Source organism: Cyprinodon variegatus, unplaced genomic scaffold (genome assembly GCF_000732505.1).
Source record: "Cyprinodon variegatus isolate N-32 unplaced genomic scaffold, C_variegatus-1.0 Scaffold1012, whole genome shotgun sequence".
Classification (NCBI taxonomy): Eukaryota; Metazoa; Chordata; class Actinopteri; order Cyprinodontiformes; family Cyprinodontidae; genus Cyprinodon; species Cyprinodon variegatus.
The window spans coordinates 123960-143837 of record NW_015151465.1 but is presented as its reverse complement, the minus strand read 5'-3'; the positions used below and the strand labels follow the sequence as shown (position 1 = coordinate 143837).

General features: G+C 36.6%; 2 protein-coding genes across 3 annotated transcripts; one reads left to right on the top strand and one right to left on the bottom strand.

Annotated features, from left to right (window-relative positions):
* The first annotated feature begins 90 nt into the window (after window positions 1-90).
* On the top strand, window positions 91-5004 carry aagab (alpha- and gamma-adaptin binding protein). The gene is made up of 10 exons (XM_015399436.1): window positions 91-265; window positions 1946-2136; window positions 2224-2320; window positions 2410-2499; window positions 2590-2673; window positions 2774-2853; window positions 2939-3035; window positions 3121-3225; window positions 3351-3400; window positions 4654-5004. Exons 1-10 carry the CDS (start codon window positions 172-174, stop codon window positions 4729-4731), a joined length of 966 nt encoding a protein of 321 aa, XP_015254922.1. The 5' UTR covers window positions 91-171; the 3' UTR covers window positions 4732-5004.
* A 1775-nt stretch (window positions 5005-6779) lies between these two features.
* smad3 (SMAD family member 3) lies at window positions 6780-19370 on the bottom strand. Of its 2 annotated transcripts, none has more exons than XM_015399441.1 (9): window positions 18965-19370; window positions 15196-15389; window positions 14976-15110; window positions 14632-14706; window positions 14490-14540; window positions 13235-13447; window positions 12988-13125; window positions 9723-9867; window positions 6780-8891 (listed from the first exon to the last, which is right to left on the bottom strand). In XM_015399441.1, the coding sequence occupies exons 1-9, from the start codon at window positions 19165-19167 to the stop codon at window positions 8768-8770; spliced, it is 1278 nt and encodes a 425-aa protein (XP_015254927.1). In that variant the 5' UTR covers window positions 19168-19370; the 3' UTR covers window positions 6780-8767. The 2 variants fall into 2 exon arrangements, with proteins under 2 accessions (XP_015254927.1, XP_015254928.1); XM_015399442.1 differs by having other exon boundaries at window positions 8702-8884.
* Between the last annotated feature and the right edge of the window lie 508 nt (window positions 19371-19878).

The following is a 19878-nucleotide window of genomic DNA, read 5'->3' as shown; positions in this document are numbered from 1 at the left end:
TAGCTTATATATTATTATTAATATTTATCCTAAATTTGAATCGTACGTGAACTTAAAGGTATTTTATTAACCGGAAGTGACGTATTCCGGAACTCGGAGTTCAAAGGTTATTGAAGATAGCTACGCTGTAAGCTAGCAGCTAAAAATCAGTTTCTAAATATTTTATGAAACATGTCATCGACAGAAGAAAACACGGACATGGCTTTGCCATGCGTGCTTGTCACTAGCTGTGATGGCGAATTTAAAGAAGAAGAGCTGATAAAACGTAAGTTTTCAGGGAACGGACAGCCCATTTTAGCTAGGAAGCTAATATTAAACAAGGCTAGCAGAGCGGACCAGATGACCCCAGAGAACAGTATGGTAATAATTGAACAGTTCCTTAAAGTTACCATGTTGGTGAGACACGGTTTTCGCCTTTAGAGTGAAGCCTGGAATAAGAACGGAGGTTCAGACCTAAAAATGAGAATTAATAAATTGAAGATCTGAATATCAGGGCACCTGGTTTGTTGCATTAACATTAAAACTGAAAGCTGGTATCCAGTTTGACCTCAGTCAGTGCATTGCTTTGTTTTTCCTTTTCTGTGAAGTCTTCATGTCAGGTAATTTCAATTAATATTTTAATCTTAGTACATTTAATTAACTTCCAATTTCTTTTTGTCAGAGAGATGTTTTTTTTCTTTCTTTCTTCTCACTCCCTTTAGTGATATAGATCTTAAATCAAATTTCTGTAGCTTAGATCATAATTCTATTATTTTGATCCCCATATACAAAACTAACCCTACAAGAAGGCAACCCAAATAAAAACAGTTCATATCTGGTCTGATTATAGCATAGAACCATTAACAGGCTGTTTATCATCAACAGATTGGAAAATATTCTATGAGGAGCAAAACTTGGACACTGCCACAGATGTAATCACAGATGTTATTAAATTCTGTGTTGATATTGTGATACCAACAAAAGAAACCAAGACATTCTCAATAGTTTGTAACGTGATCCCACAGCAATGGGACAGGATTGATTTTGATCATGTTACCTTCAATAAGGTATTCAAACAGGTCACCGCCAATAAGGTCAAGATGGTTTTTCAGTTTTCTTACTGTGAACTTTTGCAGATGTTTCAGCTATCTAAAAAGTTTTGCAGATGAATTGACACATGCTTAGCGGCCAACTTTTTCAGAGATCTGTTGATACTGATACTTTACTATCTTTGTGGAACAGGGGGATTGTTATACCTGTTCCCAAAAAACACTGCTCACAAGAGAACAGACTTTAGACCTATCACTTTGAGATCTGTTGTGATGAAGTGCCTTGAAAAACTGGTGGTTAGTTAACTAGGATCGGATGTGTGTCCACAACTACATCCTTACTATTTTGCTTATACATGTAAGAGTAATTTCCCTCTGGGATTATTAAAGTATGTCTGATTCTGATAAGAGGCACTGATGATGCTTGCAATTTCATAGTGTATCTAGTGGCTAAACATATGAAAAAACCCCAAGGCTTTTGCTATACTGCTCTTTATTGATTTTAGTTTTGCATTTCATACTCTCCAGCCTCAAGTTCTTAATCAAACAAACAAAAAAATGTGAATCCATATATTATCAGATGGTTTCACTCATTCCTTATTAATCATTCACAGCAAGTCATGGTGAACAGGACCTTATCTGATCTTCTCAACAACAGCACTGGCGCTCCCCAGGGGTGTGTCAGTTCACCTGTTCTATTCACTTTATATACCAATTACTGCAGTTGTGATACCCCAAGCATCCATTGTATATTATATTATCATTTGAAAACTGTTTCTGTTTACTCTTATTAATTTGAATGATTTTAAAATGAAAGTATTTGACTGAATTATCTGAGTTTTGTTCAAATGAAATGTAGTTTTACTAGTAATGCTTCCTTATGTTTGATTTTTTTTTTTTTTCTGTTCTTCTCTCAGAAATACTCAACTCACAGCATTTACCTCAGCCAACAAAGCGAGAGGACACGGTTGTTTGGTATCCTTGGACCATCAATAACAAATATTATACGGCTGATGTGCAGTTGTGTGTTGTACCAAGCACATATCAAATGTCTTCAGAGATTGCTCAGTCGATGCAGGCTTTCATTGCTTACTTTGACAGCAAAGTGGTATGTTACCTTTAGAAAAATGTATATTTTCCTACTACAAATTTATTTTGGTTTGCTGTTTATATTATATATGTTTGATGTTTGTAGAAGGATGGACTGGAAAAACTGAATCCCTGGATTCCTGTGGTGGAAGATCTCAGCCCAGAGGTGCAAATTCTTGTGTGCGACAGAGTCTGTGAAAATGGTTAGTTAAAGGAGTCTGTTGGTGTATAAGCAGAATATAAACACCTAAAACAGCATCAGGAAACGCATAAAATTTGATTTATTCTTTAGGTGTCACTAGGCATGAAGCACAACAGTGGTGTTTGTCCCATGCATTTGAGCTTGTGGAGATCAATCCACAGGAGCTACCAGATGAGGACGGTGAGTTCTGCACAGAAAAAAAAAAAACATACATCTGCTTACAGGATCTTAATGGGATTCATTTTTACTAATCATTGTCGCACATTTCAGATGACTTTCCAGAGTCAACAGGAGTAAAGAGAATTGTCCAGGCTCTTAATGCCAATGTGTGGTCCAGTGTGGAGATGAAAGATGGTAAATGATAAACTCAGTTCAGCTTGATAAGAAATATTCTATTGGTGTGATGGTTTGTGAATATGAGGGGGTATGACTGTTTGGCATCTTTTTTCAACAGGGCACAATCAGGGTTTTGGTCTAATGAGCAGCTTGGTTGCTTCCAGACATAACAACCCACGCCACAGCCATGATTCACCGGTTAGATTATGTCTTCCATTAATTTAATATTAACTAAATTTGCAACACCTTGACCTGTATTATATTATACCTTTTATTGGAACAGTCCTGCAGCCTGCCAGCAGAGGGCACACTCACAAGTGAGGAGACCAACCATACAGACAGTGGTTCAAACCGTGACACGCAGGAGGTGTCAGTAGTAGGCAAGTAATATCACTTTAAACATTTGTTGGACCAATTTATTATCCATGTTATGAAATAAACTGAATATGATGTCATTCTTTGCAGATGCAATGACTGATTTAGACATACAGGAACTTGCGAATCTAACTGCTGGGGATGCAGATGCAGAAAATTTTGAGCGCCTATTTACTAAATTAAAGGAGATGAAAGGTAATTAGGGATAGTTAATTGTTACTTTATTGTATTGCTACTTTGTTTGAATGTTGTATATTCTTATACTTTGAAAGCATTTCTGATATACAACCTAATTTGGATTTTTTTATCTCACCATGCAGATAAAGCTTCATCTTTACCACATGAGCAAAGAAAAGTTCATGCTGAAAAGGTTAGTAACTAAACTGTTTCTTTTTTCTCAAACAGGTTAAGCTTCAGGGCCTTGGAAATGTATTCATACGCCGTATTTTCAATTAATTGCAAAGATAATCTTCAGAATATCACCTAAAATGATGATTTTACTTAAACAAAAAAAAAAAAAAATTGAAATGCATGGCTGCTTTACTTTGATACCTCTATATATGCTCAGATATTCAAGAGTTTTTAGATTTGTATCTTTCACTTATAAAGGGGTAAGCAACTCTGAAAGAAGTTCTGGTGAGCACCACAAAGCCTACATGACAAGAAAACCTTTTTAATTGTTTGATTTAATCAAAATATTTTTTGTTTAAATAAAAAAAAAAAAAAAAAAAAATCTTTGTTGTACTGATAAACAACCTATTTAATCCCTATATAAATATTTGCAGTAAACCAAATTTAAAGGGCTGTTTGGATGCAATATATGTTAACATGTCATATTTTAGATGCAATAAATTCATATTTGTTGGATGATCAACTTTAGCTTACACACACACATGTTAGAGGTTAAGATGCTAGAGCTCACAGAAAAGGCTGGGAACATAATGACAGTGTATTTATGATATTATTGCAACTAATTTAAGCATGGGAAAAATACAACTATTTATGTAGAACAGGCTCAGTTGACTAGTGTAAAAATTGATAAGCAATGCATTTTGTCTGCAGCCAAATAATGGTAAATTCTTCCTTGCACCAATTATGTTAATTTATGGTGGAAAACAGAAGAGAAAAAAGAAAAAGCAGTTTATAATCTGTCCATATTAAATGGGACTATATCATGCTAAATATTTTAACTCTTATAATACTATTCCTTTATCAACGGCATGCCCAAAGTGCTATTTTGCAAAATAGACCCAGAAAACAACTTTCATAATGAATACTCTATAGTGCCAAAGGCAGTGTTTTTATAATTGGTTTATAATTCCTATTGTTGAATTTGAAAGGCTTAAAAAACATGATATAGAGACTATAAAAAAACTTGCATTTCAATTTTGGAAAGCTTTTTGAGTCTCATTGTGAAGGGCCCCAAAAGGCATATTAAAGTTGCAAGTTGCATATTAAAAAATCCCCCCAACAAACATTAAAGTTTTCAGCCAAAAATGACATCACAAAGGTTCATGTTTTAACCACAGATAGAAGGGGAATAAACATGGGTCGTTGAAGGTAGAAGTGTAAAATTTCAGTTTAAAAGTGAATTTTGGTCTGAAAACTTGTTTTGGTTTCCAGGTGGCAAAGGCCTTTTGGATGGCTATTGGTGGCGAAGAAGATGAAATAGATGGGTTATCTTCTGGTGAAGACAGCTAAAATTGGTTACCTGCGGATCAGCCATTGTCCCTCCACTTTTTTTCTGGGGTCAGCACAGGTGCCTGTTGACGTTCTCATCATACTTGGAAGGTGGATTCGCTCACAGGTGGCACTGTAAGAATAGATCTGAGATTCTTAGAATGAAACAATGTATACTGAAATACTATTGAGAGGGTAAGCTATGTGTGGCCCCAGTCCTTCCTCTTCTTCCCCAGCGTCCTTTAATATGCTTAAGCCCTGTGTGATCTTCAATAGAAGGTTGGAACTGGGTGGGAAAACATGGGACATTTGATTCATATTTGTTTTTAGGTACTTTCAACATATGTTTTTGTTACATATGTGCCTTATCCATGAAAGACTTAATGATCATTCGGATAAATCAGCAAAACCATTTCTTTTTTTAGTTTCATAGTGACTTTCATGTATTTATTGTGAACACTATCTCACAACTGCCGTTTTTACTACTCAATTTGGTTCAAACAGATGCTATATGTAGAAATGGAAAAACAATGTACATCAGCAAATAAAATGAGTAGTTGAAACAAAGGTTTGTTCATTCAGTCTATACAGTGCCTTGCAAAGGAAATCACATCACATAAGCATTTCCCAATTGAGAAACCACAAACTAATGAACTTACTGGGATTTTGTGCGTTAGATCAACATAAAGTTCAAAGGTGTGCAGTTTGATAGAATGAAATGCATTGCTTTTAAAAAGAATGCATGCATTTGCAACTAGTACACCATTTCTGAATATAGAATTCAATTGTCTTGTTAATTCACCTGAGCGATAAATGGTGTATATTTTAATCTCAGCTCTACTATGAAGTTATCAAATATATAACTTTTATTTTAAACAGAATGGAGAGTAAAAAGCAAAGTGGAAAGGTCAAAGATATGTCAAGATAAACCTTAAAGAAAAGAAAAGCAACAAATGTTATTATTAGCTCTGGGCACAGAGGACTGTTCAATCCATCTGAAAATAGGAAGAGTATGACACAGATGTAGTTCTTTAAAAAAATGTCCATCCATGTAAACGACAGACAGACTGGTTAAGGAGATTCTCAATTAGAACTCATCCAGTGTTCCTCTGGAGGAGCTGCAGTGGGTATAGTAGAATCTGAAGCACGACTGTCAGTCATGCAGTCCAAAAATCTGATCTTTAAGAAGGAAGCAAATCAATGTATCCTTAGGAAACATGTGAACAAATGAACTTGATTGCATTGTTTTACAGCTATATTAAGTTGGGATACATTTAAGAGGTTAGATGAGTCCATAACGCTTTAAGTATTTATTCTAAATGCTTAATGTGTGGTGGGAATACTTACAAAGCTCAGTCTTGGTCAACCATAACCCTAATGTTTAACTGTGGTAGTGACATTATGCTGTACAGGTGCCATAAATCCAGTCAGACGTGGGAGCTGGCTGAGATGAGAGAAAGATGGATAGAGCTACAACCTTGGAGAAAAACTGTTTAAGGCTTCAAAAGATGTGAAAATTGCTGTACACAGACACTCTTCATCCAGACTGACTGAGGTTCAGCTAGCAGGGGCATGCTTTAGAACAGCGACAGTCAGAGTCTGAGTGATGTTTTATTTTGAAAAATATAAAAAATTGCGATATTCTCTCCCAATTACATCAGTCGGTGCATCTGTGCCTCTTGACAAAGGTTAATTAAGTTCAAGACTCATCCTATCTATAACATCCTATCTTTGTGAAGCGGGATTTTCTGCGGTTACAGTGACCAAAACAAATCTACGGAGCAGACTGGACATCAGGACTCATTGTCTCCAATTACGCCTAGATGGAACAGCTTGTTGTTTTATTTTGTATTTGATTTTATGCCAGTCGTATCATTTTACTTGATCGTAATCCCCCCCCCGCCCCCCGTTCCGTTAAAATATTGTCTGACATATAGTGGTCCGTGGTGCAAAAAAGGTTGGGGACCGCTGCTTTAGAAGACCTACAATTAACAGTTTAGTTTGCCAAATTCAAAACTACAGTAAATGCAGTTTCCACATAAGATTGGCTTTATACCTCCAGCACACTCTTAACTTTGGCAGGCATTTATTGGGAGAGTTTAAATACATATTTAAAGATTTAGGAAACATTGAGAAGACTCCTCTGTAGCATTTTAATAAAAGTTCACATTTATAACAGATCAGTTGACAAAAGGGAAATAGCCACATGTATGTAAGACATCACCCAGAAAAGCAATGAAAAAAATAAAGAAACAGATACCTACCAACAACATATCGCACCAAAGTGCACATAGCCAACTACCATGCCAGTGTTAGGAATCACATGGAAACACAGCTTACCAGAAGTGCAGGATGTACACTGTTGAGTCAGAGACGGTGGCAATGACAGTAACAATACACATGCCTTATATTATGACACTGTACATATAGTATGTTATTTTTTTGGCAAGCATTTACTACAATGTTAATATGATAAGCACTGTAACCTGGAAGTGTGTTGTTTAGTGATTTACAACAGTTTGTTCTCATTTTCACCCCACAGTTGTTTTCTAAATTCCTCTGAGGAAAACTGCCATATTACCTCTATTAAGAGAGAAATAGTGTTTGACACAGAAGCCTGGTCCAGATGTTGTTAGTAAAGTCTTATGAGTCAGCCCTACAGCAGAGGTCAGTCAGGATCACTACTTCAAGAATTTTTCCTACATTAAATTATAACATTTATGTACAGTCATATTTAGGAAATCATAAAAATATATTCCCATGTCAGATAATATGCAAAAATAACTTCTGTCTCTTTCACAGAAAAAAATAGTTCATACATTTTTCTTTTTTACAGAAACAATAGTGCCTTGTTTTTCTTTGTGTAGACAAACTACCAATCATATCATAAATTAGAAAATATATATAAATAAATGAATATAGGGAAAGTAGTGTCTTAAAATGACATTACAACGACAAATGAATACCTGTCATATTATTTCCTGTATCAGGTCAAACATTCCCCTCCATTTAGAAGCTAAAACACTAATGGTAACTACGAATCTTGGTTAAATCACTTAATTAGTCAAAAAAAAAAAAAAAAAGCAAGCTAAATTTAAAATGATCTAAGCTTTCAGAATAAGTATTTGAAGTGTCTGTATGGAGGAAAAAAAACTGCATTACTAAGTAATGAAATATTTGAATGATTAGTTAAACCTGTTTCATCTTCTCAAAAACAAAATAAAGCCAAACCACAAACTCTCTAATATAGTGTAACAATCAGCTGCTTATAACTCATGATTTAAAATAAAAGCGTTTTGAACAGATTGAATCTTTTTCAAAATGTGACACCAAGCAGATACATGTGCATTCAGAATTACATCATCATTAAAACCTTAATTTAGGTCATTCACTTCATAAAATGAAACTTCAATGTACACAGGCATGTGCAAAGCATTTAGTACTGTTCATTTAGATGAAGTAATCCTGTTAAATGTTTGATTCAATATTCTAAATTTCCATGAATTTAATCTTGGGTTAATAATACTAATCAAAAATAACAGAATTAAAAAAAATAGATCACTCTGGTTTTAATGTGTCTAGAGCAGGGGTCACAAACATCCCTGCGGGTAACAACCTGCCCTCAAGGATCACACAAGTGCCCTCGGCACCTTCTAAAAACAGAACAACTTACCAGTGGGCTAAGTTTGATTTATTTTTTTTTTTTATTAATATTATTTGTTGCTCTTTTTTAATCTCTGTAGAACATTTAACCACAGTAATCAAACTAGAAATTAAAGGTAACAAAAATATGTTTATGTATATAGCTTAGGTGAACACTGGTGCCTCCCATTCATCGGTCAGTATTGATAGCCCTTCTTATGAAGTAGCCCTCAGCCTTAAAAACGTTGGTGACCCCTGGTCTAGAGGTTTTGAACTGAACTACAGTAATAAACGCTTGACATTCCATTGAGGTGCCCTTGTAGTGAAATGAACAATGCTTCTTTCTTCATCACTGACAACACTTTGACATTTTTGCAAAAGGTTTGCACTCAGTTGCATGTTGACACTAGTTTTCCTAAGAGACACTGGAGCAGTGGATACTGGGAGAGCCCATCTGCATAAGGACCTTGTCCAGCCATTGCAAAGGGCCATTTAGGTGCAGCTCAATCCAGCAGGGGGTGCTAGTGACCGTCTGACGTCTGCAGATTAGACACACAAGACAATTATTAGTGTGGGCTCAGTTAAAGTACTGCATCATAGCGCTAAATGTGTAGAGTAAAAGTGAAACAGGTAATTGTTTGAAATTTTTAGCATGTAATGCATACTTTCCTATGTAGATTTAACTGAATTAACCCACAAGCAAAGCTAAAAGTCACACAAGCCTCTAAGCCATTTAATCGTTTACAGGAGATGTTTTCCTCTAAGGTGTTTGGTGGGACAGAAACGCAATACCCACATATCCACAGTCTTGTGGAAATCCCCTCTGCAAAGAAATCGACCCTCCTGTTTCATGTCCGCCACACCACCACAAGCATGCATTACTTCCCCTCTGTCACAGCTGCACTCCCCCGCTATCTGACTGAACGTAAGCAGCAGTTTGAAAAGGTTTTACTTATGTCCTCCTCATTAAATAAATCCTTTACTATTATTAAAACAACATCAATCTCTCTCCCTAAAAAAATCACAAGACTTCAACCATTGGAGACAGGATATTTACTAAACAACTGATTTAGATTTACAAACTTCTGAGGATTAGTAGTATCATCACAATATAATGTTATGTGCTCTGAAAAACAAATTAGAGGAATAAGAGGAAGCAGACCTAATCCCTGCAACAGACCTCAAGACCATTAGATTTTAATGGCATCCGAAGTGTTTTAATATTTTTGACCATCTGTATCATAACCAAACATTTAATTGTTTGTCCTTGTTTTAAAAACAAATGAAACCAAGTAATGGTTACTAAGAAATAGAAACTACAAGCTAAACCCACTTTTCTGACTGATTTGATGCCAATTCAAAATATTTACCTGTACTCGGCTCCCCATCCCTTCACAAAACTCATGCGAATGGTGCACATCCTGGTTAGCTGGTAAACCGCCTCGAAGCCCTGGTTGACAGACTGAGCAAGGAGGGCAGCAAACTCTTGGTTGTTGAAAATCTTCAGGTTGCATCCTGTCAAAATGTGTTTAGACTTAGTGTTGCCCAGACTAAAGACACGTAGTTTGGGTAGATCATTTATAAGCCCGGTAATACTCCAACTTCAGAGCCTACCACATTCATAGGGAGTCAGAATAACTCAGAGGAACATTTATCGGCTCCCTGAATGTACCTATGAGTGACTCTGTGGGGGTTGAATTAACATGAACAAATATATCCCTTAATAATGTGAATCCTGCGTTCACACTTGTTCGCCTTAAATCACATGGTTCTAATAGAAGCTCTACCGGTGTTTAGCACACCCCAAATGTTTGCTTTTTTGTAACAACAAAGAAGGGAATGAAAGATCTTTTGGAGACTTAATGCCATTTTTCCACATTTGTCTGACAGTAACCTTTGGAGATACAGTAGAGGTGATAGATGTCTGTAATTTACATGATGGACATACTTCAATCATGAGAGACACAATGAAAAAATATATATAATCCAGAAAATGACATTGTAGAATTTCTTCTGGCTTCCACCCTTTACTAGCCTGACATAGTCCTACTCAATTCTAGTCAGAATATGAGTCTGATACTGCTCCATAGAGCTGTGATTATGGGGCGTGTTTCGAACGAACCAGGAAAAAAAATGCCTCTGCACTCAATTGGATAGACCTACAACCAATAAGAGCAACGGAATGCGTGACGTATTTTAAGCGACGCATAGTTGTTGTCAACAAAAATCCAAGCGTGCAGTTGCACGCCTAGAATAAGAAGATGGCTGACAATACTTCTCATCCAGGCTTAATTGTCACAATAACCATTTTTTCTAGGGCCTATATGATGCATTATCTACTTTTTTGAGCTTTTATATATTTAAATATTCCTTCATCAGAACAAAGCACAAAGGGATAATATGCTTGATTCATGCATCTGAGTAATCCCCACGAGTTCTGTTGTCTGGGCAGCAGCCCCTCCCTGCCCTGTGAAAATGAGCGGTTGGAGAAAAACTATGTAACGTACTGCTGTGATTTATTCTGTGCAACTAGCCTGATCCCAATAAGGCTAAAGGCTGATTTATACTTCAAAACTAGGTCGTCTGCGTAGGTTTCACGGTGAACGCAGAGACGTCTCCGCCCCCTCCGCAGACACTCTGCAGCACCTCTCCCAAATAGTAGGTGACCGCAGACAGTGCCACAAACAGGAGGCCTCTGATTGATCAGATCTACATCCGCTCTACACTATGCATATCTCCTGTTTGGTACCTTACTGGCTTGTTTTGTTTGCTTGTTTTGACTGTGCATTGTGGAAAATGTCTCGTGAAGTTGGACCAGCTAGAAGAGCGAGGGGCGCGAGAACGCTGGGACCCTTTTTCCACCTGGATCCTCGCACTTTTTTCGCCCTAATGTCCATCAGTTGTTGGACAAACTTGACCCCTTTTCCTCACCGCCTCGGCCGTATCTAGACCCACAGCTAGTTCGTGATTTTCCCCTTTTGCATTGTGGCGTGCTATAAACTCTTCAATATTGAGCATAAATCAAAAATGTCTGCGTCACATCTGCGACCCGCTCACTGCGACACTCTGCTGCGGGAGTTTAACCAGCCCTTAAGAGTCAGGCTTAAGGGCGGATTATACTTCTGCAACCGCACAAATCAAGTGTCGCTTGCGTCTGGTCACAAACCAGTTTTGCTGATATGCTTCTGCAACATCGGTCTGGAATTTCTAGGGACGCACAGCAGTTTCCCGCCAAAGCGCTAGGGGGAGCCTATTTGGGAACTTACGAGAACTTTGGCGGATGATCACAACAACTTCTTCGGCGGCGCTGGCGGGAGTGTTTATTTTCCAAAACAACATGTCTGAGGCATCGTACAAGTGGTTGTACTTCCAAACTTCCTCGATCAACCTTTTTGTCGTGGTTATCCATTGTTGTTATTACTCCTCGGTTTTGTAAAAAATGCGTGCCCCGGCACCGAATCGAAAAGGACGACCACAGAGACAGCCGGAAAGGCATACCAAGGACCAATCACAGCCGCTTTTTGTCAGCGCACTTCCACTTGAGGTCTGCGCAGGTTTGCAACCGTCCGACGTGTAGCCAGGATTTTTTAAGATGCGCGATGACTCTTGCAGAACCTCTGCGCGGGGGGGCATTGTCGCACACAAAGACAGATTTGACGGTTGCAGAGGCTATGCCTCAGGAGCATAAATTGGCCTTTGCTCAACCCTGGTCCCTTATTTGTTCAGTCAGCATCACATAAATCAGAAATCAATGAATTTTGTCAGTGATTCTTTTACCTTATCTACTTGTGATGGTCTACACGGTAAAGTACAAGGGCTGCAACTAACAATTTTTTTGAACCTCGGTTAATCAGTCGATTGTTTTTTTGACAAGTGGTCTAGTTGTCATTTTTTTAATTAACGATTCCCTAATTTTTTTCTGGTGCAATGGACTATTCAAAATATAACGCCCCTCAGGAGCACATAAATGTGATTTTGAATGTTTTAACAAAAAATTAAAATCATATCCGCTGTTTAATAAAGTGTTTTTAATGCCTTTATCGAACTTTCATAAAATACTTTATCCCAAGTCTACTGCTTTTACAGTCAAAGATTTACTAAACTAAACCACAGAGAGAAATTATATCAGGACAAAAAAAGTAATATTCATCTATAAACCTTAAGATCTGCACATTACATAGTGATATCCACTGTTCATTTATAGGTAAAACAACTTATACTTATTTAAATATGATGTTTGCTGTTTAGGAGGTAATGAGTATCTTAGGCTGTTTACAGTAGGCATTTAGTAGATCTGCTGTTTGCTGAATCAATCTACTATAAACTTAAGGGTCTCTTGAAGAAATCTCTGTAAACCTCTGGTTTTGCAAAGCAAAAAGCAAAAGCATGTACATGCGTTTAAAATACAATTTCTTGTATGATTATTGATTTTGCCCATTTGGCAGAATCCTGACTTCATAGAAAACACTTTAAGGTATTTACACAACTGAAGGAATGGATATTTGTCTAAGATGATGCTACTTCAGTAAAAGCATACATATCCTTTAGATATCTTTAATCTATATGAAATGTTCTGGGCATTGGATTATATCTCAGATTACTTTTTAATGTCATGTGCATCACTTTCACACTGACCTGGAGGTATTTTGCACACTGTGGCCGGATGCCACCCATATCGCTGGTTGCAGTTTGGGCTTTGAACAAAGATGGCACTATCACTAAGACATTCTGCAAACACTTCTCCTCCAATGTAATACAACCTTACACCACGTCCTGGAAAAGGAGCAGAAAAGATTGTAGCCAAGCAAACAACTTACAGGTTCCTTCAAGAATAAAGATGAAAAGCAAAGACTGGCTAAAAGAAAACAAAAAAAGGTTGTACCGATGTGTCGGCGCGTGAGCTCTACGGCTGAGTTCCGGTTAACGTTGGACAGCAAACCCAGACAAAAGCGCTCAGAATTAGAGGGGTCTGTGAATCCGTCCACAGTGAGGGAGGGCTGGGATGCATGGAAGGTCTCTCCAACGCGCTGGTTCAGCTCATAGTAAGAGATGGAACACCAGAACGCGGATTCGCAGTATGTCACCGGCTGCACGTCTGGATTGGTGGAAAAATTTGAAGATATTAGCAGATACAGGCTTAAGTTACTAAACAAGCAAAAAATTGTCTTGAACTATGAGTCAGTAACAGCTTCACTTAGAAATAAATCATTCTGCTCACCATAGCGGTGAGTTGCAATGTCCACAACCAAAAAAAGAAACAAAAATTATAAAGAGCAAAAGAAAACCTATGTATTCCAATGAGTACGTTCACAGAAACACATTGTGTGGTCATGTGGTATCTGTAAAGCAAAAGTTTGCAGTTTTAACTGAAGTTTTGTAAAACTATTTACAGTACTTGGTGTCTTAACATTGCATCACATTACAAAGACACTTTAATTTATTCAAAGGGCCTTTTAAGAGATAGATAAACGCAGAGTTGTACATGTAGTTGTGAAGTGGAAGTCTGTACCTTCAATATTAATTATTGTCATCTTTTTTTTCTACTGTACTTTTGTTTCTTTGTGTGTATAGTGTATATATAATAAATACAAAAACATTTCAACATGTGAGTGGCTGCAAATGTTCTGAAAAATACATACCGTACATCAAATCTTAATATTCTATGATTTGTAACCGCACTAAAATATTGGAATACACTGAATAATAGCCATATTTATAAGATTTGCACACTAACATGAGTTATGATTGATTTATTATGATCCTACCACATATAATTACTCTGAGTTGGGGTGGTGCCACCATGTTTTGCCAGCGCCAATAGGTGATGGTGGTCTATTTATATATTTCTCTATGTACTAAAAAGTCAGTCTTTATTAAAGGAGCCATTTTGATGAAAGAAATTAAAGAAATAGCTAACAAAGCAATGGGTTAGACAAAAATACTAAAAGTTCAGAATGTTAAAATGAATATCAAAACTAAAAAGGAATTAGAAAACCAAAATATTTAATTAGTAACTTACTCAAGGCCATAACACAAAAATAAATATCTGTAATTTGACTCCGTTTATCATTTCTTGTCACATTGCCCCACACTAGATGATGAGAAGAGAAAAACTGAGCCGTTTGATTTTATCTTACTAGGATTATTGTTGGTGGGTGAGACGGGGCTGGGCGGAAGGCTTGGTGAACCTAAAACAGAGAGCAGGGTTGGATCATGATTATGATGAGGGGATATTCAGAAAATTAGGGCCTAGGTAGTGAATATAGTGATGAGTCTCACTTGTGTCCATGCTGTGGTTGACTTGGTGTTCATTTGCCTCACCATCTTCACTCAGATACCCTGGAGGGGGCGTTTCTGTAATAAACGGCACATTTAACAACCAAAACCTGACAAACGTCACATTTTCAAGCCTAGAATGTTTTTTAAAGCTTTTGGAGAAACAACAAAGCAGTTTTTAAAACTGTTATTTTTTGACAGACATTTCAATGTTTCATGTCAAGAGATGCTCGAATATGTTTTCCAACATATCTCGTTTTATTACCAAGCTAATATATGCACAAAAAAATATTGTTCAATGGGAGAAACCTGACAGTTTAAATTTAGAGAAACACAATATCTCTCACCAGGTATGTAGTTGCTCTGAGGCTCAATGCCGGATGGAAAATTGGTATTTTCAGGTATTGATGGACTGTAGTCGTCCAGTGGTGGAAACTCAGCGGGAATATCTGAGTGCCGCGGCACCAACACAGGCGGCAAAACTAGAAAAGTACAAGAGATCAGTTCCATTTATGGTTTGCTACATGAATTCAGCTAACTGTAGAGCACAGTAATCCAAAAACTCACCTGGTGTCTCTACCCTCTGGTAGTGATAGGGGTTGACGCACACTTCATCCTTTTTAGTGTGGAAGGCAAATTCACAGTGGTCTACAGCCCTCAGCTCATGATGAGACTGCAGGTCTGGCCAGCGCCACAGGCGACAGTAGATCACATGAGGAAGACCTTTTCTGTGGGACACCTGCAGACGTCCATCTAACGACCTGAAACATACGACCAGAATGTCATACGGTGTTCTGGAAGTTCTGATATTAAATGTCTGTTGGTGAATGCAGACCATGTTGGCAAATAACCAAGCCCCTTGTGGCAAAGATTTTAACATTAATGCATTGTACCAGTAAAAAAAAAAAAAAAAAAAAAAAAAAATCTGATCATTATTTTACAGCATCCTAATTTTATTCATGTATTATTTAATCTTGAGAAGAAAACAAAACTAATCCTTTTAAACTCATTTAAGAGTTTTATAACCAAATTTGTGGAAAACAGATAAGGAATTTCACTTAATTTATATAGTATTTAACCAGGATAAAAATCATTTAAAGATAGAAGTTGCATCTTAAAAAGAGAAATTAAATGCATACAACAGATATTTGATGACAAAAACAGCTGAACTAAAACTTTACATTATTCCTTTTTAAACACTGTGGTAGAACAGGGCTCTGTAACCTATACAAAAAAGAGTCACCCTACAATGGTGGTTTCCCTGATAAGCTATAGGATGCATACCTGTCTCTTTTGTGTTCTGTGACCTGCTGTGTTCTGCTTTGTCACAATGCACAAATATGCCAGACGTCCCTCCTGTTTAGTGGAAAACAAGGAATACAGATGTCCTGCTGCAACTTTTTCATTTCTGATACAATACCATGATTGCTGCTTTGAATCTGACCAATAGCAATATTGACCTGATTGGATATCAACACAGATCACACATACTTTTATTAATAATTAAAGAGAGAGGAATAGTAGAAAAGGCTTGATCAAATGATATTACTCAGAGTACAAAAATCAACAGCGATATGTATAAAAACAACTAACCTACTTGTATTAACTCATAAGTTACATGAACTTTAAAAAGAAGCAGACTGTTTCTATCAGCATGCTTAGATCACAGATTTTAGATGCAGGCAGATATATTCCAATATCTGTTTTTTTCTTTTTCTTTTGTGTGATATCGGACCATATGCGATATAAATAGCAGATGTGCGATTACATCTCTCCAGTGGATTAAAAAGCAAAACTTTCCTATTTTGGACATTTAAAAAAATTAATTGAACAAAAATGTCTAATGTTCAACAATATCCTGCAATCCATGTAAATGTAGATTAGAGCTGAAACAACTAATAGGATTAATTGTGATTAATTGATTATTGAAATAATCGTCAACTAATTTAGTAAGAGAATTATTGTTAACTGGAGTATAGAGACTGTAAAACATGCCTTTAGCAGACAAAGTGAGCCAAAAAGAGCAGTAATTATATCGAAATTGTAAAATAAAATATAAACATTTTAGATAGAGCTGTCATAAACTATCTATAACTCCTCATATGTAAAAGCTTGAGTTTCACCTGGTTTAATTTCATAAAAGATCTTCTTCAAGGAATCTTTGGATATCAGATTATTAATCGACTCAATTAAAAAATAATTGACAGATTAATCAATTCGCAAAGTAATCGTTAGTTGCAGCCCTAATGTTTATAATAACTTTTATCACCAACCTTAGCACTGTTGCCAACTAAGTCAGAAATAGTAAGTAGGAGGTACTGAAGCTATCAGTACTATGCTCTTTTAGTAGGGTTCACTGAAGACACAACAAAATGTATAACAATCTATTTTCCTGGACAGATCAGTTTCCCTTACGGGGAATCCAAAGCTCAAACCTTAATAACAACCTTCCCCAAATGTAAACATTTCAGTCCAAACATCCTCTGTAAGCTGGAGCTCTGCAATGCCAGATTATTACAGCTGTGTATTATGACATAGGTTATCTCTGGATATAACCCTATAAAGCAGATGATGAACGGCAGCTAAACACAATACACGTTTAAATAGTAATAATAATTTAACTTTATTGATCTCACATTGGAGAAATTGACCTCTGCATTTAACCCATCCCCTTGGATGAAGGTATAGGGGTGTAAATAATATTCGTTTTGTATCGATGAATCCATCCTACAGCCGACGATCGGATGCATCGACATGTCTGCAAGTTTATCGATTCATGTTTTGTTTGTTTTTTCTCCGGCCCTTTTTTTATCCAATATCTCCTGGACGTAATTCTGACTCCCGTGCTGCGGTGGAGCTAAACCTATTTTGCCCTCCTACCTTGCTTCCTTTAGCCACTACCCTCTTTCCGCTTGCAGTATTTTTTGATGCAAGGCCTTTCAGAACAAAGAGGCATTATTATTTTGTAGTAAATGAGGTTTTCATAGGCCTAGGTGGAGTACAACTTTGCTACTTCTAATATTTGCTGTTGTTTCTCAAATAAAATGCAAAACAATATTACAGCTTTCATTGATTTATTTCAAATTTGAAACATTGTCTAGGCTTTAAGGTAAAAAAAATAAATAAAAAGAATCGAATCGAATCTGGGTGTATTCTTGAGTAAATAATTGAGTCGTTGGTTCAGGAAATTTATACTGAAACGAATCGCCATGATGGGGGTGATTTACACCCCTAATGAGGTACTGTATGGAGAAACAATCCTGCCATAATTAAAAATAATTACAGAAGGTGGGCAGAAAGGTGACCCTCTAGGACACACCCCTCCTCATTTGCATAATGAGGTAGAAATGCATACAGAAATATAAATATGACAGGCAGAAATAAATAGCATGGAAGAAATAAATAGGGTAAAAAAAAAGTACAAAGAAAGAATGATACAGACAAAAATCATATGCACATAAATAAATACTTAAATAAATACGTAATACATAAATAAAGTTGAAGATTATAACGGACAATAAGTAAATACGGTAATTATTACAAAGGTGAAAAAAGGAAGAAGCTAATTAAAAGAGATATATACATTTATGTCTCACTGTATAATTTCATTTCTACCTACATTTATTTATTTATTTATTTATTTATTTATTTATTTATTTATTGTATTTTTGAGAGGCAGTTAATGTATGCTCATTTATTTTTGAAGCATTTATTTATTTCTGTATTTATTTTTAATTATGGCAGGATTGCTCCTCCATAGACCTGATCCTGCAGTGCAGATCAAGGTGCACAGTTTTATTTTGTTAAAAATACTTTACATTACAGTATTTAATTATTTATCTTTTAACTCTACTATGTTATTCTTATAAATTTTTTTAAGGTCCACATTTGTGTGACAATTTTTTCTATAATCTTTTTGATTCTGTAAACACCAGAATTTTCCCATTGTAGGAAAATAATGGGATTTTCTTCTCTATTCTATTCTATTTTAACTGGAAATGAATAGACTTTCATAAATGTGAAATAAAGATATTATAACCCCATTATAGCACATTGTAAGATTATTTTAACCCTAAAAAATTGCAATAATAATTAGTATTATTTAAATTTCTGGTGTTTATTTTTTCATGTTTTGTTAATTATCCCTAAACATATTTTACACCCTTTAATAAATAGAATGGCTAAATGTTTTAGCTATCAGGTGCTTTGGAAACACTGTGAGCTAATGCTAGCTCATGCTATCTAGCAGGCTGTGGGCTAACATTAGCTGTCATCATCACCATCAGCTGCTACTTAGACTGAGCTACTTGTGCGAGTTTGCTGCCAGTGGTTTTACCTGGGTATGGTTAAGCATTTAGTGTGGATATTCTGTGTTGTGATGGCCTTTTCCAATTCCTCCAGCTGCCCCGTCCTCTTCAGCTTCTTTACCAGACTTTTGACAGCCTTTTCGCACCATTTCTCCTCCTGTCCGTTTTGTTCTCCTTTCTTCCAGCCCAGTAGCCTCTTAACAATCGGAGGGGTGAACGGTAATATAGACATAATAAATGTCACCCAATTCAACTCGTTCCGGGGCTCTGGTTAAATTATAACCTCCAGGCTTGTAAAGTAACAGTTGGTTGTTCCTGTAATGAAGGTTAAGTAGGTCAGGTGCTTTCTGTCAGAGGCTTGTTGCGCCTCTAGCAGCGGCTTGCTTCGCAACTCCTGCCCGTTCAGATTGTTTGTCTGTCGGGGAGAAATAACAGCAGCCAGTCCAGCCCGATTGTTCGCCTCCCTCCTCCTTCTCCTCCTCCTCCTCCTTCTCCTCCTCCTCCTCCTTCTCCTCCTCCTCCTTCCCACCAGTCAGCTGCTCTGGCCTCCACCTGAACCTCCAAACATTAAGATAATACATGCAATTAAACTGTTATTTACGGAGGGGGATTAGAGCCACTGAAAATATAAAAAAGTTTACTGATTTTACTGAAGTTTACGGAGTATTGTTTCAGTTTAATATTGGAAAAAATTCAGAATTCTGACTTTTATCTCAGAATTCTGACTTAATCTCAGAACTTTGAATTTAATCTCAGAATTCTGACTTTTTTCTCAGAATTCTGACTTTTCTCTCAGAACTTTGACTTTAATCGCAAAATTCTGACTTTAATCTCAGGCTTCTGACCTTAATCTTAGAATTCTGACTTTTTTTCTCAGAACTTTGACTTCATTCACAGAATTCTGACTTAAATCTCATAATCTGGCTTTAATCTCAGAATTCTG

Bases quoted from the DNA above. Each gene is read 5' to 3' on its own strand.
- smad3 (XM_015399441.1), bottom strand. From the start codon at position 19,167: ATGTCTATATTACCGTTCACCCCTCCGATTGTTAAGAGGCTACTGGGC. The intron at 15,111-15,195 runs GTGAGTTTTTGG...GTACTTTTCTAG, and splicing joins CCAGAGGGTAGAGACACCAG to TTTTGCCGCCTGTGTTGGTG. The intron at 13,448-14,489 runs GTAAGATAAAAT...CCACCAATCCAG, and splicing joins ACCCACCAACAATAATCCTA to ACGTGCAGCCGGTGACATAC.
- aagab (XM_015399436.1), top strand. From the start codon at position 172: ATGTCATCGACAGAAGAAAACACGGACATGGCTTTGCCATGCGTGCTT. The intron at 266-1,945 runs GTAAGTTTTCAG...TTCTTCTCTCAG, and splicing joins AGAAGAAGAGCTGATAAAAC to AAATACTCAACTCACAGCAT. The intron at 3,401-4,653 runs GTTAGTAACTAA...TTTGGTTTCCAG, and splicing joins GAAAAGTTCATGCTGAAAAG to GTGGCAAAGGCCTTTTGGAT.